At 43.2% G+C, this 26,834-nt stretch overlaps 1 protein-coding gene across 4 annotated transcripts in view; it reads right to left on the bottom strand.

Annotated features, from left to right (window-relative positions):
* Positions 1–26,834, bottom strand: part of MAP2K5 (mitogen-activated protein kinase kinase 5) — a 307,732-nt gene that overhangs the window by 169,196 nt on the left and 111,702 nt on the right. For all 4 annotated transcript variants that reach the window (XM_085849335.1, XM_085849333.1, XM_085849334.1 and 1 more), the window contains one exon: positions 18,556–18,620. In XM_085849335.1, the coding sequence (XP_085705461.1) occupies positions 18,556–18,620 (65 nt within the window). The remainder of the gene's footprint in view (positions 1–18,555; positions 18,621–26,834) is intronic.

Here is a 26,834-nt window from a genome sequence, read left to right as displayed (position 1 = left end):
TCTGGTGGTTAAACATTGTGAGACAATCCGTAGCATCGCTTACGATGCAAAGGGATCTCTCATGGTACTTCAAATGTACTGGCACGGTTCGTTATTTTATGATGTCAAAAGGTTTAAATGTGAAGTCCAAAATATTTCCACAGAACATTAAATGATCTTTCAGACAGCTCTATAAAGATTTTCCTGTATCCCTAAGAAATTTACCTTAAGAGTTGTACCTACATATTGTTAGGAATCTGGAATCCTTGTGCACACAGACAGACAGCAGTCCCGAAGCTTAGATATTTCGATAAGTGTGTGTTTATAGTTATGGTCCCCTACCCGTGTCTAATGGGAATTACATGTGTGCGCTGCAAATTACTTTTTTAGTCAGGGTTTTGCAATACAAATCGAGCCTTCAGCCAACCGAAACCATCACTCCTTCACTTCGCACATCGCGCCATTACACACGCGTGTCCAGCCACGGACGTGGGCAGACATTTCTATCATCTCAGATCGGGACTCCGCCCAGAAAGGCAGGGACATGCCCCTTGTCCAATCACGCACAGACGGCGACTTTCCCACGACACCCCAGCCAATGAGGGTTGACATTCCTTCAGAGGGTGACTTTCCCACGACACCCCAGCCAATGAGGGTTGACATTCCTTCAGAGGGCGACTTTCCCACGACACCCCAGCCAATGAGGGTTGACATTCCTTCAGAGGGCGACTTTCCCACGACACCCCGGCCAATGAGGGTTGACATTCCTTCAGAGGGCGACTTTCCCACGACACCCCAGCCAATGAGGGTTGACATTCCTTCAGAGGGCGACTTTCCCACGACACCCCAGCCAATGAGGGTTGACATTCCTTCAGAGGGCGACTTTCCCAAGACACCCCGGCCAATGAGGGTTGACATTCCTTCAGAGGGCAGCTTTCCCATGACACCCCAGCCAATGAGGGTTGACATTCCTTCAGAGGGCGACTTTCCCACGACACCCCAGCCAATGAGGGTTGACGATTTTCTCACCCAGGACCTCAGATGGCGATTTTCTCACCCCGGACAGGAAAGATATGAAGGAACGCCAGGCTGGGGAGGTCGGTCGGCTTGGAGATCGCCGTTCTTGGTGCTGGCTCGTTCGTCTGGTCCTGGGTCATCGTCGTCTCTGATCTTCTCCTTGGTCTTAGTTGATTGGTGCGTGGCCGGTTGGAGAGCGTGGTACCTGGTGCTTGGAGCGGCATCGTGTTGTGGGTTTGAGTCCCGCCGAGCCGGATCATCAAGGGCCACACGAGGCGGGAAGGTCCAAGCTGGCATCCTTACCTCCAGCTCACCTTCCCTCCGAGCTGGGGGTATCAATAAAGGCCGCGGACATCATTTATTTTTGGGGGGGGTGTCTGTGTGTGGGCCCGTCTTCAAGTAGAATTGTGTAAGTGCTTTCTTTTGCTGACTGTACATTGCATTTTTTATTCGGATAACTCTGCTCTTTGTGTGCTTCCCTCCCCCCCCCCATTGTAAATAAATCCCCTCTTGTTGAATGTACCAGCTCGTTCTTTGTCATTTCTGCCATTGGTTTGCCAGGGTGCGTCTTGGGGATTAGGAAAGTCATTGCTGCTGTAATTGTGCATTTGGACCGACGGGCCTCGGTAACCATCCGCTTGAGTGACACACCGTTCGAGCACGGTAACGGCTCGTTCCGCTCGAGGCCTGCAAGGGTGTGAATTCCCCGGTAAACTTTGCCACGTGGGTACTTCGGTATATTGAAGTTGGCAATTAACCCTACACCACGCGGTCGAATTATTGGCGATTCATGGTCCTGTAAGGGACTTATCCGAGGGTCACGACCTAAATTCCGGTGTGTTCGGTGGAGCCGACTCTACTGCTCCCTCTAGCGGTCGTGCTCGCCACCGAGACCCGGCCCCACAACAATATACCCTTCCAGGTTCCAGTAATATGTTGATATCTTCTTGTTCAACATCGTAAAGGTTTCAAACTTTCCATTAAAAAAACATACTTTGAGGATCTTGTTATTACTATTGGCCCAAAATATCTCTTAATATATTGTACGGACAGAAGGCCGTGATAAAAAAATACGTACCACAATATGAAAAAAAGAAACAAAAAGGAAGCCTTATATTCTTCTTGAAAGAGCTCAAAAATGGGAGGTTGTATATTTCTTAACAGCAAAGAAAAACATTTTTGGGGATGTTTGAGGCAGTGGTATGTTGCCGACACACCACCTGGATTCAATTATTTTGTCTGATTGAAAAAGTTACAATTTTCCCATCTTCTTGGGTATGTCTGTATTTGCTTCACACATCTGGATTTGGGGATTTTCTCCCAGTCTCCTTTGTAGATTTGCTCAAGCTCTGTCAAGTTGGACGGGGAGTGTCGGTGAACAGCAATCTTCAAGTCTTTCCACAGATTCTCAATGGGATTCAAGTCAGGGCTTTGGCTGGGCCACTCAAGGACTTTCACATTCTTGTTCTGAAGCCATTCCAGTGTTGCATTGGCTGTATGCTTGGGGTCTTTGTCCTGTTGGAGCATAAATATTCACCACAGTCTAAGGTCTTTTGCACTCTGAAGTAGGTTCTCCTCAAGGATTTTCCTGTATTTGGCTCCATTCATTGTTCCCCCAATCCTTGCAAGTCTTCCCAACCCTGCTGTTGAAAACAATCCCTGTAGTATGACGCTGCCACCACCATGCTTCATGGTAGGGATGATGCAGGTTGGGGAGATGTGCTGTGCTCAGTTTCCACCAGATGCACCACTTTGTATTCAGGCCAAAGAGTTCAATTTTTGTCTCATCAAACCACAGAATCTTTTGCCTCATGCTCTCAGTCTTTAACGTGCCTTTTTGCAAACTCCAAGCATGCTGTCATGTGTCATTTTCTCAGGAATGGCTTCCGTCGAGCTACCCTCCCATCAAGTCTAGTTTTGTCACAACTCGTCCACAATGTTTAGAGATGTCATGCTTCATATCGTTTTTGGCTCCATCTCTCAATGGTGAAGAATCACTTTACAAAATTAAAAATTTGTCGGACCCAGATTCAGATCTTCAACAAAATCAAATAGGTTCATCCCTGTCACACACCCAACCTGTCCACCAAGTTTCGTCCGAATCCGTCCCCAACTTTTTGAGATATCGTGCTATATATCGGTTTAGCACTACCTCTCAATGGTGAGGAACACACGTTGCTGTCCTTGGCCAGTCACCTACATACACAAAAAAATTCAGAACGATTGCTGGAAAACTGTCTTTTGGTGGTGGAAAATTATCTTTTGGTGGAAAATCCATCCATCCATTGGGACCATCCTCTGTGCAGAGTGTTGGTGCTGCCTAAGCAGTCTCCTTGGCTGTTGGGCACAATCCTGGATGTGTCACCACTCCGACACAGGATACCAGCATGCTGGCACCAATTTTGCCAACCTCAGAAGGATGACGGGCAGAGTTCACCCCACCTGGTATCAATTCAACAGCCGAGGGGGATTTGAACTCAGGATCTTTGGATCCCAAGCCCACCACCCTAACCATTAAGGTGGAAAATCCACTGCACTGATTCTTTGATATTTATACGTTTCTTACATATTTATTTGATTCTTGTGTAGTGACTGACTGCCTGGACACAACTGATGTTGTGGATCTACTGATGTTGGCAATCTACCGATGTGGATCCATGACCGAAGTTGTGGATCTACTGATATTGGTAATCGACTGATGTAGATCCATGACCGAAGTTGTGGATCTGACGTTTGGAGAGGTTCTGGGCTGAAAGGATCGAAACCTCGAGGAAGAACGGTGCCCAGCTTATGGTACATGTGGTTAGGAAAGTGTGTGTGTGTGTGTGTGTGTGTGTGTGTGTGTGTGTGTGTGTGTGTGTGTGTGTGTGTGTGTGTGTGTGTGTGTGTGTGTGTGTATGTGTGTGTGTGTGTGTGTGTGTTTGTTTGTTTGCATGAGTGTCTGTGTTTGTTTGTTTTTTGCTTCGGTGTGTATGTGTGTGTGTGTGTGTGTGTGTGTGTGTGTGTGTGTGTGTGTGTGTGTGTGTGTGTGTGTGTGTGCGTGTGTGTTTGTTTGTATGAGTGTCTGTTTGTTTGTTTTTTGCTTCGGTGTGTGTGTGTGCGTGTGCGTGTGCGTGCGTGTGTGTGTGTGTGTATGTTTCTGCTACTACCCCCAATTTAATAACAAACAGGAAAGAGACTTAGTCTGAGATGTAGTTATTTATTGTTGTACTTGATACAAATTCTTGGTTTGCCATGTTTTTCTTTCACCTTCAGCATTCCTCACTTTCATCTTGATCCTTTTTCGCATGTGAGTGCTTTTGGTGACAACTGTGGGTTGCTGTTAAATAAAGGCAGCACTTGCCTGATTGAGATGAGATGAAACTGAAAAACCGTTGTAGAAGCATCAGTTACGCATGTGTTGAGAGTGAAAGTGGACTGATTTGAGGGCTCGGAGCTGAAAGCGCAAGGAATGGTGATTGCCTCATTCCTTGGACATTCAGAGTCAAATTTTTCCACGTTTCTCTGTTATTGCTGTTGGTTGGATGACTTTAAATTTGCATCACATTTCCTTTTCCATTCCCTTGAGATTGCAGGGGTTTTTATTTATTTATTTACCTGATAGACCAACATGGTGTCTGTAAAAAACTAAGTAAAGAGTTCCAATCATAACAGAATTTTCAGCATTGGCATGGTGTTGCCTTCTACCCACATAATCGAACAAAAACGATTCACTGATATTTGCAAAATTAAGGTAAAATTCCTTTGCTAAGTTTTAATTCTTCCAAAAATTCTCCTTTCCATTCCCTCATCTTGCCCTTTGTGAGTGGAGAATGAGAGGCAGTGTGTAATGTATGTGGCATGAGACAAGTCCTGCTCCATCCAAATATGTGGAGCAGTATTAAATGCAATTATTGCTCGGTTGTGCCCATTTTCTTTATTTGTGGAAAGGATGCCAAATATCTGAACTTCATGTCAATAATAAGTTATATTTATATCTCATTGGTTCACGAGTCAGTAAGTGACCACTATATTCGTTATGTGTGTGTGTCTGTCTGTCTGTCTGTCTGTCTGTCCCGAGCATAGCTCCGTGGGTTTTGATCCGATCCTGATAAAATTAGGGTGAGAGGTTTGTATCATGATCTAGTTGTGTTTTCCTGAGAATGGGAATGCTGCGCCCATTATGGGCGGAGTCACGCCCAAAAAACATGTGTTTTTAGGGTGTAGCCAATTTCAAGTTGCATCTTCTCCGAGGGGGTTTGTCGAATCTGGCAGGGGTTTCGGTATTTGGTTAGCCCAATGGCACCTGCATAGCCCCACGGAGCTCGATTTTTCATTCTCGTCCCAAGGTCAAGGTCACAAGGTCACGAACTGAGAAAAATGTCAAAAAAAATCAATAAATTGGGCATCGAGCTACTCGGGTTTTCAACTGTTTCGAATGAAAGTTGGTATGCAAGTAGTGATCTTCGAGTACTACAACTTTCGTCATTTACGTTTTTCCCGATTCCCGCCTCCTTCCCTCCTTCATGGTTACACAAGAAAATGTGAAGTTTCCAAAGCATAAAATTTATCTTTTTCAACTATTTGGAGAATTATATTGAGTGAAAAAAAGATTTTGGAATGTGACAAAATTAACGAGCTTCATTGAGCTGTATGATTTAATGCATTCACTGCTGGACCTCGTGCCCTGTCCCCCAGAGTGACTGCTTATCCATAGCGTGTGCCAGATCTGCGTTTATATTTTCAGAGGTTTCACGAGGTGCTCCACAGTGGATCAAAGCAAATCTCGTGAAAATGGACATTTTAAAAGAAAGTTATAACGTTTGCACGGAACATGAACCGATGTACCACATGCCGCGTGAACAGAGGAGCAGGCAACGTGGCAGATAATTATCTGCAATGTTTATTTCACAGGCGATGAAACTTTGCGACGTCTCCACATTTGTTCTATGTTAAACAGCAATTATTTTGTGGATAAAGTCATTCTTTTAAACAAATTCATTAAATTTCTTTAACTGCTGCGGGAAACGTGAAGACCAACTATAAAGTTAAAGGGCTCCGACACAGCATGCAGTCACAGCTGGCCAGCCATTCCTTATCAACCACTAACTTGGAGTGCTTCCGTGAGTACTTAAGCCACTTGCTGAGTGCTCTACAGTCAATAGCAGTACCGCCCTGCATCATTCTCAGTGAATCGTTTACATACTGCGGACGGTTTTGCCGCGCCGCATCATTCAGAGCGAGTGGGCTGTGCACCCTTTTTGGGGGTTAATTAAAACACCCCTTTTGAAAATAATAAATGGCCATATTTAGTTATCCTTTATCAAGGCGTCATCCTTGTTCAGCCGCTGAGTCAGCCCTCTGTCAGCTTGATGGGGTCTAAATTCGCAATTTTCTGGGGCCTCCTCAACAATGCCTTGACTTGGAACAGGCCACAACGGTTTGTTTCTTCACAATAAAATGCTCATGAATTTATTTTTCACTTTCCTCACAACTTGTAATCGAATGCCTGATCTTCATAGCTACAAATCGTGAGATAAATCGCAATGCTGATAAACACCCGGATACCCCAGTGTTCATGGCATAATTTCATTTCCGCACATGTGATAAACTCTAGAATCTCCTCACCTGAGCCGACTTTCAAAATGCAAGCTACAGAATTGACCTCAGCAGCAGTTGCGACTGCAAAAAACAGTGTACATTTATCCAATTTGGAAATTGTTTGACACTTTTTTAGCAGTTGGAACTGCTCATAAGATCAATTCCGCCATTTAAATTGTGAAATTCGGTTCAGGTTAAGAGATTATCGAGCTTATCGTATTTCAGCTGTAATGCTGATAAACTTTCGAGCGAATTGTATTCACACATTCTTTGATACTCTGGATGTGTACAGGCGGTAGTCTCCGGACGAGTCCTGGTGGTGGTCGTCTCCGGACGTGTCCTGGCGGTGGTCGTCTCCGGACGTGTCCTGGCGGTGGTCGTATCCGGACGAGTCCTGGTGGGGATCGTCTCAAGACGAGTCCTGGCGGTGGTCGTATTCGGACGAGTCCTGGTGGGGATTATCTCTGGGCGAGTCCTGGCGGTGGACGTCTCCGGACGTGTCCTGGCGGTGGTCGTCTCCGGACAAGTCCTGGCTCTGGTCATCTCCAGACGTGTCCTGGCTCTGGTCATCTCCAGACGTGTCCTGGCTGTGGTCGTCTCCAGACGTGTCCTTGCTGTGGTCATCTCCAGACGTGTCCGGGCGGCGGCGTTTGTGTCTGGGCGGCGGCGTTTGTGTCCGAGCAGCGGCGTTTGTGTCCGGGCGGCGGCGTTTGTGTCCAGGCGGCGCGTTTGTGTCTGGGCGGCGGTGTTTGTGTCCAGGCGGCGGCGTTTGTCTCTGGGCGGTGGCGTTTGTCTCTGGGCGGCGGCGTTTGTCTCTGGATGGCGTTTATCGTATGACAGGTATCTCAGACATTATTTTGCTTCCATCTTCACTGTTATTCCACACAAAATAATTTTGATGAGACAGTATGAATCAAAATTAACGCTCCACCACACATCTCCCTTTCCCTCATCTTGCCTCATGCTGACATCCTCCCAAACCCCTTCACACTTCCTCCCAAACACCATCCCCCCTCCATCCCCATAAAAATAAAACTCTCTCAGCATTTATAAGCATTACAGCTGAAATGCGAGAAGCTCGAGCATTTCTTAACCTAAACCAAATTTTAAAATTTAAAATGCGGAATTGAACTGAGCAGCAGTTTCGACTGTCAAAAAAAAAAAAAAAGAGTTCATTTATCCAGTTTGGAAATTGTTTCATACAACGGTCATCTCCGGATGTTTCTGGAGGGTGTTTCATATGACCCAGCCAGGTAAGGACAGGTATGGGAGCATGTGCTGGAGCAGCGCATCGCTGCACCCACGTTCCGCTGGAACTCCAAGGGAGTTTGTTTGGCCATCCTCAAGGGAAAGATGCCTGGCAATCCCCATCACCTTGAAATGCTCATCAACCTGCTGCAACCACATGGCAAGTGGTCGGCCCATTGGCCGCATGCACTCGTCTCCGGAGGCTCCCTCGCTGAGAGAATTTGGTGAGCAGGATCAGCATCAACAATATGAGCCACACGTTCATACAGCTGCAGCTGATGCTCACGGACTACACAGGTAACAAATCTCATTTGAGTCTCTCTCAGCAACCTCTCATTGGCCACAAAGTCTGATTAGTGATTGCCTAATAATTCTCTAAAGAGACCTGGTACCAAAGGAATCAAGTCCTCATCTCAGATCCCTGGTCAGAGCCCAAATCTCACATCCGTAGAACAAGACTGGAAGCAACAAGGACCTGAACACTCGGACTTTCATCCTCCTGCATCGGTACCGACACCACCACACCCCATGATCTAGGAAATCCTCGACTCCCCAGGCCCAACCCAGACGTCTATTGACCTCTGGCTCACAGCCAGCAGATACATGAATATCACTGCTAAGATCAGTGAATCTCTCCGCGACCTCAACATTCTCACCACAAACAGGTACAGACAAGATAGCAGCATCCAAGATGCCATTGAAAGCCTGGATCTTAGTTTTGACCCAGGAAACCCGTAATTCCAGCGGCTCCGACGCCTCATTCAGCACCTCGAGGGCCCCCAAAAGGATATCCAGAGTCTTCGCAAAGATGACTGCATCGTCTGCGAAATCAAGGCCAGAGATCTGTGTTCAGTGTTGAGGAACTGAGCACTCCAGTAGACCGTGCAGTTCTGGATCATCCTCCAGCCACCATCAACGAGCATATGGGGAATCTCCTTTGCCACACCGCCAGCATTGGAATACCAAGTCCAGCGATGTTCTGTGGGAGGTGAAACCATGAACCAGCCACCCTAAGTCCATGACTTCTTGCAAAGTCAAGGAATTTAGTGCTATTCTGGTTCACAATTCCAGACCCATGGGGACCAACACTCGTCTCATAACCATTCCTATCAGTTTCAGTCGATGCATTAAAATCCCCCAAGACGAGAAGATTATCTCACCTGGGGCACTGATCAACCACAGACTCGAGCGTGGCATCGAATGCATCGTTCACAGTGAGATCACTCGCTTCAGTTGGAGCATATACAGAGAACAGGGAAATAACACCCAAGGAGTGACAAATCCTAAGTGACAAATTGTCATTGAAGTCAGCATATTGGACGCAGCTACATCAATTCCTTGGGCATGATAACCATCAGAGCGACCAGACCAATAGTAGGTGTAACCACCCGCCATAATCTTGCCACTATCCGATCTCCGAACCTCAGAGAGTGCTGCAATACCGATGTCCAAATGCTTGAGCTCAGATGATAAGAGGCAGGTGATCATCCTTTCTTAGGGATAGGACATTCCAGGCACCCACCCAAAGGGCCTGCCTCAGGTCAACCCAAGAAGACCGCCGTCTGGTGGACGACACCTCAACACCACCCCGACACACATGACCGCAATCTGATCCGGGAAGGTTACCCCATGGTTTCCCTCCTATCATCAAAGATTGGGGGTCCCGAAGGCTTTGCCCCAATGCCGTCATCCGGTGAGCTGCCCTTCGCAGGGCAGCTGCACAGGAGGTACTCCCACAGACTGGATTTTCAATTTTTTTTAATGCTTTTGGAATGTTTTGTGGAATGAAGGGTTTTGCGGTGGCCGGAGTGCAAATCCTGCCACCAACCTCCGAATAAAAAGATACCCAACTGCAGGAGGGCGTCCGCAGACACAGTTGGGCACTAGATATGGATGGCCGTTGGCTCACAAGGAGCTCCTCCGCCCTTTCACAGGTTTTGTTCTTTATCGTGCTTGGTGTCCATAGCATACACCCTCCTCAGTCCTCACCAAGAAACTTGGTGGGGAAGATGGTTGAGTAACTGACAACCCGACCTTGGAACAGGTTGGTACAGGTTTACATGGTACCTGTAGCAAGTCACAGATCTAATCTGACCTGACAATAGGAGTTCTTTGTCTTATAATACGCTCATGGACAGGTGTTTCCTCAATTATCATTGAAGTCAGCATATTGGACACAGCTACAGTAACTCCTTGGGCATGGTAACCAGCAGAGCGACCACACCAATAGAAGGTGAAGGGCAGCTGCACAGGAGGTACTCCCACAGAGTGGGTTTTCAGATTTCTTTGCATTTTTCTTGTGTTTTGCGGAGTGAAGGGTTTTACGGTAGCCGCAGTGCAAATCCTTCCACCAACCTCTTTAAAAAAAAAGTAAACGAACTGCAGGAGGACGCCCGCAAACACAGTTGGCCACTAGATATGGATGGACATTGGCTCACAAGGAGCTCCTCCGCACTTTGATGGTGCCAAATTACCGGAATGCAACTACAAAGGGGAACACAGGCGAGGACATTAGGCAAGCGCTAGCTGGTCTCTGCTGTGAGATGATGGTGTCAAGCAGGCTGGTGGTGCTGACAGCTGGCAGGGCGAAGGCGAGAGGATGGCATTGAGGTGCGATGGTGGGGATATGGCATTCGTTGTCTATTCAACTGGTCCTTCATGGGGGGGTGACGAAGGAGAGAGAGGGCACGCATTCACGCATTGCAGTTTTTATTTCCCCTTTGGACTGCCCACAGCTGATTTTCATTCACCACTCCACAGGAAGGGGGTGGGGGAAGGTTGTTCTGCTACAACGTCCCCTATCTGGGACTTCCCGGCAGCATACAAAGCCATTTTTCATTTGAAAAACCTTCAGCAGAATTGCTTTACCTTCTCGTGGTACGTTCCAAGCACCCGTTAAATCCTTCAAAGCGCATTTATAAGCGCTGTTCCAGTGTCTTTTCGTGGCCACAAGTCCTCCACCTGGCCTCTTCTGAACAGTAAGTCTTACACAATACAACATTACCCTATTCTGCTCCCAAATTCCAATCACCACATTTGTCTGTGCACATATTACATACAAATTACCTCTGACAGATCCCGAATACAGGCGTAAATTTAAACTCCTCAGCACATGGTCTAGGCTACATTATTAACACATTATATTTCTGGATATGCCACCACTCCCCCCCCCCACCCACCACCACTCCTTTTCCCTGTGTGTATGTACACTGCTTATTTGAAGTGGACAGTTCTGTCTTTCACAGACTGCAAATAAAAGCCGTAAATGAGCACAAGAAAGCTATGCATCACATTATTTTCTCAAGGGATATGTCTGAATGAGCATGCGGAAGACACTTTAAAAATCCGCATCTGCAATCTGCAGCAATTGCACATCACGACACAAGCAACATTCACTTTTGGCCATGATTTTAAGAAATGATTTCTTATTTTCAAGTCAATCTGCATTTTAGATTGCAGGTTCTTTTTGGTTTTTATTTGTTACCTCTGCTACCGAAGGTGGAAGGAGGTTATGTTTTCACCCCTGTCTGTCTGTCTGTCTGTCTGTCTGTCTGTTTGCCTGTTTGCCTGTTTGTGTGCTGGATAGCTCAAAAAGTTGTGAATGGATGCGGATGACATTTGGTGGAGAGGTTCGGTGCGTGACAAGGAATAGCTGATTCGATTTTGGTGAAGATCCGGATCTGGATCCGACTACAAGAAGTTTTAAAGTGATTCTTCACCATTGAGAGATTGGGCCAAAAACAATGTATCGCATAACATTTCAAAAAAATATTTGGCCTGATACGTTCTACTGGATCAAGCATTGTATGGCAGAAGTATGCACTCTACCGAGTGCGCTTCTAGTTCTAATTGTTATCAACCTTCCCCCAAAAACAATGAGTGTCATAAGAGGCAACAGCACCTGAAATAAGAAATGACTCTGGCATCAAAAGGAGGAATTTTGTTTTGAAGAGCCTCTTCTCAGTGTGCCCATAAAAAGACATGGTGTACACATTTTGTGAAATGGCCCTCGTAAAGAAATGAACGCCAGAACTGATAAACATGCTGATATATCTACGGCATCCCCATCGATAACATTCAAGAGTTTTGTCGTCCGAGACCCTTTGCCACCGGACCCCTGCCTGGATGTCTTCCCAGCCCACACATCGTAAATGGTGCGTGTTAGTTTTTGCCGAGGCGTGCATAATCCCGGCTGAGAAGGAAATAAAAGAAAATAAATCGCAAAACGTCGTGTCACAAGTTCCAGCAAGTCCATTGGTTAGTGTTCTCTCAATAATCGAGTGAAATAAAACATAGATTCAGGTCAACATTCGGACATAGTAAACACTTTGCAATGAAACATTTGAAGCTAGAACGGTACTCGGTAGAGCGCATACCTCCGCCAGGCTGAACAGTTTACGTTTTGGATCCCACTAATGGTAAAACAAATTCGAATTGGCTTGTTCTTGTCACCTAACCAACTCATCCACCAAGTTTTGTCATAACTTGTCCACAACTGTTTGAAATAGCATGCTATATATCGTTTTTGGTCCCATCTCTCAATGGTGAATAATCACTTGAAAAAATAAAAAAAATTCTTGTGTCCAGATCTGGATCTTCACCAAAACCCAACTTATCCAAATCTGACCACAACTCTTTGAAATATCCTGTTCACAGACAAACAAACAAACAAAGACAGACAGACAGTGGTGAAAACATAACCTACGCACACCTTCGGTGACAGAGGTAATGATAAACGCCAAAGGTATGATTGAGAGAGTGATGAAACTGCAACAAATACAAATTGGTTAAAACAAGAAAATATCCTCCTCCTCGTCATCCTCGTCGTCATCGTCCTACACAGGGTTGGCTGCAGGTAGCATCATTGGCTGAGGGCGCAGCTGTGCCACTAATGCTGTGCCCCCGATATCAGTACACTACGACTCATTTCGCTGACCTCGGAAGGATGACAGGCTGAGTCAACCCCACCTCATGTTAATTAAATTGCCTACAGGGGGCTTGAACTTCGGAACCGAAGATCACAAGCGAGCCACCATAACCGTGAAGCCAGCACCAGGCCTCAACGTCATCCCGTTACAATTACAGAGCCGTGGACACGATGCCCATCATCCTACTCGAGATGCTCCCGATACCAAAGATTCACTGGATGCAATTTCCCTTCATTGTGTGTTGTCTCGGAATGTTTCGGAAAGCTGACCGATCAACGAGGAACATACAATTAATGTGCTGAATGTTCGCACATCGGAAAAGGAGTTTCAGCAAAAAGATAAACCACCCTCAAGCTGACAATCACAATTGTCCGTAGTCATGGTTGTTTAGGTGGGTTTTTTTTTAAAAAGGAGAAAACCAAATTGACATTAGTTGGTGCAACATGTACATGTAGTCACACTCAAAATGGAGGATTCCATGAAGTTGTACAATGCTTGTACACTCCAGAACAACGGAAGCGGTCATCCAATATTTACAAAACAGTGCAAGGAGGACTTTCCTCTTGCAAGTGATAAAGAAAACTGGTGCACGACACGACACACATGAAGGGTTTCAACTAGAATTGTGCATTGTTTCTTTGTTAATATATTGAACAACTACACGCAGACAACCCACACAACGACTCAGAATTGGATCATCATCGCAGTTAGCATCAGTTCTCACAGGAGCACTGCAGTACCATGATGCATTGGCCCTTGTAGTTGAGAGCAGGATTTTGGAATGTATCCAGGGTGCTGGCGATAGCTCGCCGACTCTTGACGAAGGACACCGTGCGGTGTTTTAATATCCACCAACCAATCCTGGCGCCCTGTTGAACGTGCGTTTGAAGGACGGCACAGGCACCGAAGCCACATCCAGCATGTAAAACACCAGGATGACATTTTATAGCTGTGCCGAGATTTTAACCCAGGTAGACGGCTCATGCAGCGCGTGTGTATTGTATACCTCCAGGCAATCCTGTCACCTCGGCCTGAAACTGATAAAACGAGAGAAGAACCATCCACTGTGGAGAAGGAAGACCATGTTGTTGTGTGAGGCTTCAACATATTTATACTACATCTCCATGGGACTGACTTCGTTTTGGAAACTGATAATAATCAGCCATTCAAGGACGTCAAACTATCTCAATATTTGTGATGAATTTCCAGAAGTCAGAGTTTTCTTGAACGTCTGTGAGCGACATATTATATAATCAGTAATCAGAAAAAAAAATAGAAGGGAGGAGGAGAGGGAGGGCATTTGCTTTGGTGTGTGCAGTACCGTGTTGGTGTGTTCGATAATTATCGTTTACGTTTCATCCCTGCAGTGAAATAAACTTTGGACTATGGACGCGCCACCGTACGCCGCACATCAATCGATCATTCTGGAACATGATTTTTGGGACAGGACTCTCCTTCTCCCCAAAATCTCACAAATCCCTTCGAAGCACCAGTGTCGCTGTATTATACATAGTAGTTGTGCTGTGGTGTACATGGTTGATGTGGTGTGTAATTTTCCTGTTGAAAAAGACGGTTTCTATTATTAGTCCCAAAGATGGTGTATAAGGTTGGAAGCTCACCTTAGCCACAACAGCAGAGACCGGTGAACCCATTGCTGTGCAAAATATTTGTCGATAGTGTGCACCGTCATAGATGAAGGTCATGCTGTTCAAACACATCTCCAGCTAGCTCGCAACGTCTTCAGATGTTAGATTGCTATTTTCACAAGCCATTTTCCAAACGGAAGGAGCCAGAAACACTTGGGCACTCAACCGGGCCTTTCAGAAAGGATTGGCACGATAGTACGTGGTGCACATGGATTGATGGAGACTACAATCCTCGACGCACGATCCGTAATGTCATCTCAAAACTAAAGGACCCGATACCAACTGGTGATAGATCTGGAGTAGTTTACCATTCATCATGCATCGACTGTGATCAATTCTACATTGGTGAAACTGGAAGGAATTTGAAACAACGACTAGATGTACATGATAGAGCAATTAGGCTTAGCAAGGTAACCCAGTCAGCCATGGCACGTCATTGTCTGTAATCTGGCCATAAATTTGACATTGAAGGGACCCGTGTCCGAGACACTACATCGAACAAACGACACAGGTTGATTTTGGAAGCCTGGCACGTGAAGAGCCGGGAGGGTGGTCTAACTGGGGAGACGGTGAACATACCGACACAATACACACCACCTCTGATAGAAAGGGCGAAAACTGGATGGAGCAAATGGATGGATAAGGTGAGCAACAAACACTCAATCCCAAACACCACACCCACATGTGCACAACACCCAACGACAACCCCAACACTCGCACAACCAACACCTCATCATGCCCTGGAAACACAAAAACAACAAGCAGCACACACACGTGCTCACACACACACACACACACACACACACACACACACACAACACCCGATCACATGTAAGTAAAAACAAATGAGCAGAGCACCCCTTCATTTATGTGATTTGACGTTTGTTTTTGCTTTTGTAAAATAAAACAAAAAAAAGCATTCCTCCATTTGACCTCGAGCACCATCACGTGACTGGAAATGAGCCATCACGTGGAAATAAAAACCGGACACGTGCCGAGGCTCGGGGTCTATTGTGCCTGATGAAGCCAGCTGTGAAGCAGGTGAAACGTTGCCCTGAGACCGGGTCTGCTCTCGCTTTTTTGCTCAAATTAGCGGAGTCGATCAAATTTTTACTTTTGGTTTGAAGTGCCTTCTTCTTCTTTTAAAATGTGTTGTTCAAATTGCCCCAATCTTATGCTATATATATATATATATATATATATATATATATATATATATATATATATATATATATATATATATATATATATATATATATGTTTGTATGTATGTATGTCTATATCTATGTATGTATGTATGTCTATATGTATGTATATATATATATATATATATATATATATATATATATATATATATATATATATATATATATATATATATGTATATATATATATATATATATATATATATATATATATATATATATATATATATATATATATACAATCATGTGCCACTTAACGACAGGGTTACGTTCTGAGAAACGCGTCGTTAAGCGACGTCGTCGTTGTGCGAACATCATTTTTTTTTTTCGTTTTCGAACATCGTACTTACACAAACCTAGACACCTAGGCTATATGGTGTAGCCTATTACTCCTCGGATACAAACCTGCACAGCATGTAACTGTACTGAATAATGTGGGCAATTGTAACACACATCCAAGAGAGACGGAGGACACGTTAGATTTACCTTTGTGCTGTTCATGACGGCCATCGGTGTTGTTAGCAGCAGCTTACAATCTCCTCTCGCATCGATTATAGAAAGGTGAATAATTAGCGTTTGGATTTTATAAATACGTAATCATTGCATCGATGTTATAATTTACAAATAAAGAAACGAGCTCCTGTCAAATGTGATATATATTTTGGGAACAGTGCGAATGTTTTAACAACATGAAAAGTTTCACTAAAAATAAATGTGTTTTAATGTCGACTAAGAACAACGATTTATTCACGGAATTCTTCAATTCAAAGGTAATTTACTTGCTCGAAGGTAAACGTGGAAACACTGGTTCAGTTTGAAAGCCGATTTCCTTGAATCCCGATTTAGCACAACCCTGCTTTTTTTCGCGATGACATTTTATGGACCTTAACGATCGCATTATAACAGGGCCATACTGTCGTTTATCATTATGAAGTATTATGTACTGTACAGTGTACATAATTGTATGTGCTATTTATATATGAGGCAACATCACTCGGCGATCGGAAATTTTCAGTTACATTTTTTTTTTCATTTTTTTTTTTTTTTCATAGCTGGCAGATCCGTCGTATATGCGATCCGTTGTTGCCCGGAACGTAGTTAAGCGGCGCATGACTGTATGTATATATACATACATTTTCAGGTTACCTTCGAATAATGCGTGTTCTGATAACGCGTTTTCACGACAGCATGGATTGAATTCAACAACAGCAACAACTGCACTACGTCATTCTGAGTGAATCGTTCACTCAATGCAGACGCTTTTGCTGTGCCACGTCATTCTGAGTACGTTGTTTGTGCTCCATCATTCTGAGCGTGCCGTTCATGCTCCGTCATTCTGAACGTGTCGTTCTTGCTCTGTCATTCTGAGTGAGTTGTTCCTGCTCCATCATTCTGAGTGAGTCATTCATGCTCCATCTTTCTGAGCGAGTCGATCATGATGAAAACGATCCCGACTGCATGAGAAGTTGCAAGGTGCGGAGGGAGATGGAGAATGTCCTGAAATGTTAAAATGACATCTACGAACAGAAAATGAAGGCAGACACTCATGTCTCCATTATGAAGTTCTTCAAAAAAAATCCCAAAGTCAATCAATCGGCCTCCATTTCACCTTCTGAGCCTCCAACCTCAATTGGACAACTTGCCACAAGCAACATGTACTGCATCCAACCCCAATCAAGATACAGTAACATATATTAAAAAGTAATTCATTTTCATATTTATATATATATATATATATATATATATATATATATATATATATATATATATATATATATATATATATATATATATATATATGCATTGTTTACTGCTCTTTGGGGTTTTTATGTTGGTCTTGAACCTTCAAAGGTTGAAAACTTCCCCATTTGGAACATAACCCCCATTTTTACATATTAAATATTGCCCCTATTGCATGTTTTCAGATTATACGGCATTTCACGGGAACACATCCCCCACATTATCCGAGGGTCACCTGTACTCGTATAAAAGCCCATCAAAAATGACGGGTTGGAATTAATTTATTCAAAATATTCAGAGACTGACAAAACATATGATGTTTTGCAGCAAGAAGCATTATTTTAAAACACGACATGTACAAATGTTACACGATTTCTTTATCTTCTCGGATGATTCATTGCGACGGTACAGCCTCGTGTGTGTGTGTGTGTGTGTGTGTGTGTGTGTGTGTGTGTGTGTGTGTGTGTGTGTGTGTGTGTGTGTGTGTGTGTGTGTGTGTGTGTGTGTGTGTGTCAATGTCTGAAGCCTCGGCCTAGCGTCAGTTGTGCTTATATCTTCTTTATTTATTAGACATCCTACGGACGTAAATGAAAACTCGTTTTACTCTGCGTGTGTTGCACATCATGTGCAGCTAATTTCACCTCCCTGTGCCTTGTATTTATTTATTTTCATGTTTTTGTACACCGCCGTCGATGCCTGGTTGCAAGTCACCGTCTACATTTCCAAACGAAGAGACGTAATTATTATTTAACAGAAAATGTTTTTTTGTTTTTTGTTTTAACCGTGAAAAAGAGACCGCAGTGAACACACAGTCGTGTTAAAAGATTGGCCTTTAAAACCCTCCTTAAATCCTCCTTATGAATGGGGACAGACAAATACACAAATACACACTGTGTTATATCTCTCCAGAAGCAAAGATTTGCCATGAAAATATCGACTACATTCGCAGCAAAAAAAAAGCAATCTGCTAAAGCACATCTTATTTTCCGATGTATGTAAACACACTCATATTCAGGTCCACATCGAAGTAGATAAACACATTATTTGCCAAAATGAAAGAACTATTTCAAGCAATAAAGACAAAAACCATCAAACAAGCAAGAATAAACAATTGCTGAACTACACGAGCAAATGCAAGCAGTCAAACACGACATCTGTGTCATTGGCTAAAAAAGTTTATGGAGAGTAATTGTAAACCAAACATGAACTTACTTGTACACAGTGCCACCATTCCCATGGCCAAGTATATCTTGACATTCAATGTCTTCCTCCCTGATCTAAAACAAGAAAATTATTTTGAGGATCAATGCAGTTAGAATAAAGCATGTTGTTTAAGTAAAGGGGGAAAGCAAGGCAGAAATCTCAATAAATAATTAATTTGGCAGATAATCAATACAGTGGTAAAACGAGGATCGGTTTCTAAATTCAGATGATTTCATTTTCAGTGCATTTTATGGGGAAAAAAAAAAGAAGAAGAAAATGAACCATTACAACACTGACATAGTGTTTGTTCAATTTGAAATGTTAAATCACCTCTATCATCCTCAGACATAGCAGTTGAGCAGCAATTAATCAGTTTTAAATGACATGGCCAACTAGAGACCACGCACGGTCTGCCTTGTGCGAGCTAACATTGGCGATCTTCAACATTCTGTGTGCTGCCGAACTGCAATGCTGTACACAGTGAAGATCTCGTAAATGTAATTAAAAATGAACCTTGCAAAAACCATAATGAATAAATAAGATCAATTTGCATGTATCCAGTTAAGAGTTGTTAGAAAGAAAAATAGATAAATCACAATAAGAGGCAATATAAGTGTGGTGTGAGGAAAGCGGTAGAATGGTGAAAGAGGAAGAATGGAATAATAAAAAAAAGAACGGGTCAATCAAATGAAGCTATTGAGAGCTCTAGAGTTAATACGAAGGTCAGGCCGAGGTCTTTCCTGAATCAATACTCAGTTTGTCAAGCAATTTACACAGAAAGGTTCCCACAGGACGAGCAACTGCCACCTAACCAGCTCCTCTGTAGCATACAGTCTCAATGGGCTTCAAGAAAGCCAGTGAGTTGCAGCCTGCTTTGGACTTTCCGTATGATATCACATCATGCAAGAGTAGTACAGCTCAGCTCACATTTGTAGTTGTCAAATCTGGGTTTGATTCCCAACATAATCAGATACAATCAGAAGCTGTAATGCTGGTACTTTGTAAGCAAGGCATTGCATCACACAGTGTGCTACTTCGGAGGGCCAATAAGTCAACCGTCCCATCTGTTAGCACCCACGTGTGGAACTCAATGTTCCCACGATACCTTTTGGAAAGATCAAACCCGTGTGCTGATTTTTTCCAGCAAATGTATCTTGTAGCAGGAATTGATTTGGAATTATGCCCTCTTGCTGCAACCTTACTAAGGCACAGCTGTGCTGGTAATGCATTGCCTCTGCACATTAAGAGGAGGAAGTCAGAATTTGGCAAGTGTGGCAGCACATCATGGCCTAGTTTTCCAAAAGCAACACTGAGAAATTTTACATCCACTCGTGAATGCGAGCAGACACGACACCTGGCTTAACAACCCTCCTAAGAATGGAGCACTCATTGATGTAATACACTTCCTGTGAAGCACCAGGATGATGGGTCAGAAATGTCAGATCAGACATGAACTCAGATGAGACACCTCAAGTGGCAATACACGAACTAAGTCTGAGCTATCCTGCCAGCTCTGTTTTCTGGTACTTCGGCCAAATTATCATTCTGGTACTTTGGGCAACCAAATCTCAGAGGGAGGCTTGGAGAGGGGATGGGGTGGGAAAAGGGGGGGGGGGTAGGAATCGAATCTGTAACTTAATCTGGGACCAATATTAATTTTGTCGAAACAGGAGTCAAAATTTGTCGAAACAGAGAGAAAGAGAGAGCGAGAGAGAGAGAGAGAGAGAGAGAGAGAGAGAGAGAGAGAGAGAGAGAGAGAGAGAGAGAGAGAGAGATAGAGAGAGAAAGAGAGAAAAAGAGAGACAGAGACAGAGAGAGACAGAGAGAAAGAGAGAGAGAAAGAGAGAGAGAAAGAGAGAGAAAGAAAGAAAGAGAGAGAAAGAGAGAGAAAGAAAGAGAAAGAGAGAGAAAGAAAGAGAGAGAGAGAGAGAGAAAGAGAGATAAAGAGAGATAAAGAGAGATAAAGAGAGATAAAGAGAGATAAAGAGAGATAAAGAGAGATAAAGAGAGATAAAGAGAGATAAAGAGAGATAAAGAGAGATAAAGAGAGATAAAGAGAGATAAAGAGAGATAAAGAGAGAGAAAGAGAGAGAAAGAGAGAAAGAGAGAAAGAGAGAGAAAGAGAGAAAGAGAGAAAGAGAGAGAAAGAGAGAGAAAGAGAGAGAAAGAGAGAGAAAAGAGAGAGAAAGAGAGAGAAAGAGAGAGAAAGAGAGAGAAAGAGAAAGAGAGAAAGAGAGAAAGAGAGAGAAAGAGAGAAAGAGAGAAAGAGAGAGAAAGAGAGAAAGAGAGAGAGAGAGAGAGAGAAAAGAGAGAAAGAGAGAGAAAGAGAGAGAAAGAGAGAGAAAGAGAGAGAAGAGAGAAAGAGAGAGAAAGAGAGAAAGAGAGAGAAAGAGAGAGAAAGAGAGAGAAAGAGAGAGAAAGAGAGAAAGAGAGAGAAAGAGAAAGAGAAAGAGAGAGAAAGAGAAAGAGAAAGAGAAAGAGAAAGAGAGAGAGAGAGAACGAGAGAGAGAGAGAGAGAGAGGGGGAGAGAGAGAGGGAGAGAGAGAGAGAGAGAGAGAGAGAGAGAGAGAGAGAGAGAGAGAGAGAGAGAGAGAGAGAGAGAGAGAGAGAGAGAGAGAGAGAGAGAGAGAGAGAGAGAGAGAGAGAGAGAGAGAGAGAGAGAGAGAGAGAGAGAGAGAGAGAGAGAGAGAGAGAGAGAGAGAGAGAGAGAGAGAGAGAGAGAGAGAGAGAGAGAGAGAGAGAGAGAGAGAGAGAGAGAGAGAGAGAGAGAGAAAGAAGCTTTTTATGGGTAGAAACTCGAACTCAAAATCATAATTGTATTGAGAAATTTGTGAAACCACCCACCACCTTTGGATGGAGAAAAAGCGACGTCGTTCGGGTGGAAATTCAAAATCACAATCATGTTGATATACAGTATTACGAAACCATCGAACGGTTCCACATGCATGAAATGGCAAAACTGCTAATGCCAAACCTGTGAATTATTTTGTATGCAGAGAAGAAGCAGTTTCGTATGGGTGGAATCTCAAAATCATAATTGCATTGGGAAATTTTTGAAACCTCCCAACCACCTTTGGACACCCACTGCAACCCCAAAAGGTTCCACAGAAAGTTTGGCAGGGCGAGCCCCAAAACTGAGGGAGTAGTTCGGGGACGGATGGACAGACAGACAGACAGACAGACACTACTGCTTTATCATATAGATAGATGAAGATGATTAACTAAGAACTGCTCACTAAATTTTTTTTTCACTTTTTTGCTGCAATTCTCCATTAAATATGTGGGAAGTTAGAAGTGCACAATATCGGTAGATAGTAATTGGAATTTCTGTGAAAGTCAATTTAATATCACAGTTACCTTTAAAGCTGCTGTCACACCTTAACGTTTTAGCCAGCGTATGGCAACGTATCAAAATGTATGTAAAACGCTGGTGTACGCTGAACTATTGATGTGTTTTTCCAGTTTTGGGCGTATTCATAACGAGTTGGATGTATGCATAACGTATTAGCAACGTACACAGAACGTTTCGATAACATATAGATAACTTATACCAACGAATGCTTAGCGTGTTGTTGGCGTTCACAACGTATGCCCAACGATAGTCTAACGTATGCATAGCGCGGCAGCGTATCGCCGACAATCACGTGGCGTAGCCTATTAAAAGGCTGCCGCTCGACGATTCAAATCAAAACCGCACTAGACATCGAAGTATCAAGCCGCTGTCACACCTTGACGTTTTAGCCAGCGTATACCAACGTATGAAAAATTTGCCGAATACGCTGGCACACGTCGAATACGTTATGGGTAAGTTTTGTATACGTTAAGAGCACGCTGAAGCACGCTGGCATACGTCGTAGTACGCCGAGTACGTCGACAAATTTTAAGCATGCTGAAAATTTTTCGACGTAAGCCAGCGTATGACGCACACGTTCTGCATACGCTGGCCATAAGTTGTAGTCACGTTATGCGATCGTTGACACACGTCGACACACGTTACTTGTAAGTTACTCATAAGTTGAAACACGTCGAGGTAATGTTTAGCATACCCGAAAACTTATTTCTAACCTATGAGTAACGTGCTTTGAACCTCTGAGTAACGTGCTTTGAACCTATGTGTAAAGTATCTCCAACGCATATTGACGTATGTAGATGTATTTGACGTCTTCCGGACGACCACAGAACTTACTGAATGTGTTACAAACCTACAGCTACCGTATAATGGCGTATTGGCAGCGTTTAGGGGAATTGGTATATAAAAATGGGGTTCACACAGGAGGAACACGTCAGTGTTCCAGACTCCATGGTTTTTTTTTGTTTTTGTTTTTTCTTCGGCATGACAGCGATGTTGACACTTCAATTTCCAGTGCGGTTATGATTTAAATCGTTGAGCGGCAGCCTATTAATTATATTATATTATAACTGCACTAGAAATCGAAGTGTCAATATCACCGTCATGCCGAAAAAAAACAAAAAAAAAACATTGAGTCTGGAACACTGACGCTAAACATTTCCTCGACGTGTTTCGACTTATGAGTAACTTTCAAGTAACATGTGTCGACGTGTGTCAACGATCGCGTAACGTGCCTCCAACTTATGGCCAGCGTATGCGGAACATGTGAGTCATACGCTGGCATACGTCGAAAAATTTTGAGCATGTTAAAATTTGTCGACGAGCTCGGCGTACTACGACGTATGCCAGCGTGCTTCAGCGTGCTCTTAACGTATACAAAACTTACCCATAACGTATTCGACGTGTGCCAGCGTTTTAGACAAATTTTTCATACGTCGGCATACGCTGGCTAAATTGTCAAGGTGTGACAGTGGCTTAAGTACAGTGTGTACAGTATATAAAATTAAATTAGAATATTGAAAGTTTTATTTTTGCGATACATTTTTTTTATCATGTGCTCGCTACATCCACTTTCCATAAATAAAACATGCAGAAAACATTTTGTGGATATTTATACAGTGAATAATGATAAATTATTGAAGTAATCAACACCAGATGCACAAACGTGAAATTCAAGAAACCACAATAAAAGTTGCAAGTTAGTGAATATGTAACATTAGTTTTCATCAGCTTGTTCCCTTTCTTGAAAGTCAATGAATGGGTTCAGAATGGCACCAACGAAGCAACTTTCAACAGAACAGTGTGTGATGATTCAAACTCTGTGAGAAGAAGGGCACATGATGAAGAAAATAGTGGAAAAGCTGAAGATCTTCAATGGTAAGAGGTACACTTTGCAATGCCTGAAAGAAACTGGCTCGGTACAAAAAGAGAAGAAAAGTCAAGGAAGACCCAAATAAACCTCTCCCCTCCCCCCTCTACCCCTCCCACCCCAACCTCAAGACAAGACAAGCAAGTGAAGTTATTCTGCTTACACGATATAAGAAAATCAATTCAGCCACTGACAATTGAAATGAGAGCAGGCCTGAACATTATTGTCGCGTCCAGCACTGTGCACAGACTGCACATTGCAGCAGGTCTATATGGCAGAGTTGCAGCAAATAGGCCACCACTGAGATCACAGAATCCTACGACGAATTTGCAATTGGTCGCTGGCTTTGACAACAATATAAATTTTGTATTACGGACCCTAAGCTTCAAAAAGCAACATATCTCGAACAAAGTTTCAAATGGAGCACCTCGCCACCATTAGAGCATCTAAATTGAATCAGATGTGCCAATAAATGTGAATTGTTGCTCTCAGCTTGCCAACTTTATGATAGAAGACGCCATTTGCATTTATGCCACCTCCATCCCTACCCCATTTTGAATCCCGTGTGGGCACGGGCAACTTGCTAGAAAGGTGAAAAGACTGGACTCTGCAAGGCCACACCAACATTGGGTGACTAAGCAATGGAATTGGGTACTCTGGTCTCATGAATCGAAGTTTTAACTTTTTGGATGGAAGAAACACCAGCTCGTACGCCGAAGACCTGGACAACGCTCGGACATGCAATGTTTGCGGCTTACTGTTAAATATGGGGGGGGGTTCTGTGACTGTCTGAGGTTGCATCTTAGCTTATGGTGTCAAAGAACTTGTTAAAATCAATGGGATGCTCACAAAAGAGAAGTACAAGCAGATTCTGCAGCACCATCCAGTTCCTATTGGAAAAGGATTCATTTTCCAAAAACATAATTATCCAAAACACACTTCTGATACAGTAAAACAGTATTTGGAGAACAAGGTTACAGCTTGTATGCTCCAAGTGTTAGAATGGCCACCCCAGAGTCTGGACACAAATCCCATTGAGGCCACATGGGATTACCTGGAAACAGAGAAAAACATGAGTTCTTCATGCCTGTTGTTTGTGTCCGTTATGATGTCCTTAAAAACAGCGAGTTTCCTGTTTGGAATGATCTTCAATTTTGTTTGACTGCCAGACAGGCAGACAGAGTTTAAAAAAAAAAAATTCTCACTCCTCTCTACGCATGTGTGATCGGGACTAATTCACAGCCAAAGTACTGACGAGACTACAGGTTTGTTTTCCGATTCATGTTCCAATTAGTGTTCAAAATACAACATTCAATTGAAATTGTGTTGTTCTTCGATCATAAACTGATGTTTGTTGATGGACGGACGGACAGATGGACAGATAGAAGTGAGCGTATTGCTAAACCCGCTTTTCGCTTTGCGTGCGTGGGGTAATAAACACATATGAGTGTTGCCACTGATAATTTGATGAAATTACCCGAAAGTATAAATAGCATTGGAATAAATCAAACTTTTGCACAACACTGCATATGTAGGGATACATAAGGAAATTAGAGGCAGGAACCCATCATGTTTGTGTCACATTAACACCAGACCAATATATATGTAAAAGAGAGAAATGCAAAATGTTTTTGTTTGTTTGTGTGTTTGTTTTTGTGTTTTTTAGGGGTTTTTTGGTACTTACCCACCCCCACGTGGTGAAAGATGGGGTTTTGCAATCCTGTGTGTCTGTGTGTCTGTCTGGGCCATCACTTTTTTACCAATTGAGCGTGATTTTTTGACGTCATGGGTGCGTTCGTTATGACGTCATAATTGCATATGTAGAACGCTGCATTTAATCAGTATGAAAATTTTTGAGGGTCATCTCAGGATAAATGGTCCACAGAACAAAAATTGATGATGTCATCGGTCAAGTGATTCGGCAGCCAGATTGTTTGTTTGTTTTTAAACCTTCAAAAATCTTCTTCTCTGAAATGGCTAAAAAGATTGAGGTGAAACTTTACTCATATGACCACCTATTCATGAGGAAAAAAAAGGTTGGAAGCCAGCTTGAATTTACCCTAAAACCAATTTTTTTAAAATCTCCAAAACAGTTGGACAAATTGAAGAGAAACTTCACATAAATGTTCCCCAAGCCTTGGGGATTCCAGGGTATTCACGAAAAATTGATGTCACAAGGTCTGGAAGCCATATTGCATTGAGTGAAAATCTCAGAAAAATTCTTTCTCTTGAACCGCTTAATCAGTCGACGTGAAATTTCACAATTATGATCAAGTCGTGATGGGAAAAAAAATGTTTTAAATTTCAACCTGATCAGACACATGGTGTGACAGCCAGAATTTTTTCTTTTTTTGAATCTGGGTTCTTTTTTATTTTTATATAATAAGGCTCAATTGCTGTGTCTGGATGGGTGTGAAGATAGAGGAGTTGCAGTTGTAACCCAAGCCCTTAAAGGTTCCTCCTGATGACTCCATCCACTTTGCTTTTTGCTTGTTTTGGTTCCTTCTGATTATTCCAATGCAGGACTGTACCGATTGTACACCGCTCCTTCCCAATTCCATATGCAGGCGATGCATAATGTCATCACGGGGCCTGAAGGAAAGGAGGACTCAGTTTTTACTCCGTTTGTTACTTACGAAATCTTTAGATTTCGTAAGTATATTGATGACTTCCGTTTCTGTTTGTTTGTTTGTGTGTTTGTTACTTACGAAATCTAAATATTTCGTAAGTATATTGATGCCTTCCGTTTGTGTTTGTTTAGTTGTGTTTGTTTGTGTGTTTGTTTGTTTGTTTGTGGGCACGATAACTCGAGAATGGAAGAAGCTACCAATGTCAAATTACACCACGTGATTCAGGAGGGCGATGGCTCGCGCTGATTAGATTTTGGTCAAAATCGGTCCAAGGTCAAGGTCACAGTGAGGTCAAACATAATTCCGTAAATCAATGTGGAGAAATGGAGTATTTTTGCTTTGCTCGACGTTACGAGTCCGTTTTAACTTCGATTTTAATTTTGTCTTCGGTTTTTGCGATCGCTTAGGACGCTTAAAACTCGGTTGTCGAAATTCTGGT

The sequence above is a fragment of the Eptatretus burgeri genome, chromosome 12, assembly GCF_056783735.1.
Source record: "Eptatretus burgeri isolate ZD-2024b chromosome 12, Ebu_testis_v1, whole genome shotgun sequence".
NCBI lineage: Eukaryota > Metazoa > Chordata > Myxini > Myxiniformes > Myxinidae > Eptatretus > Eptatretus burgeri.
The sequence above is the reverse complement of the archived record's forward strand: the minus strand, read 5'-3'. Positions and strand labels throughout refer to the sequence as shown.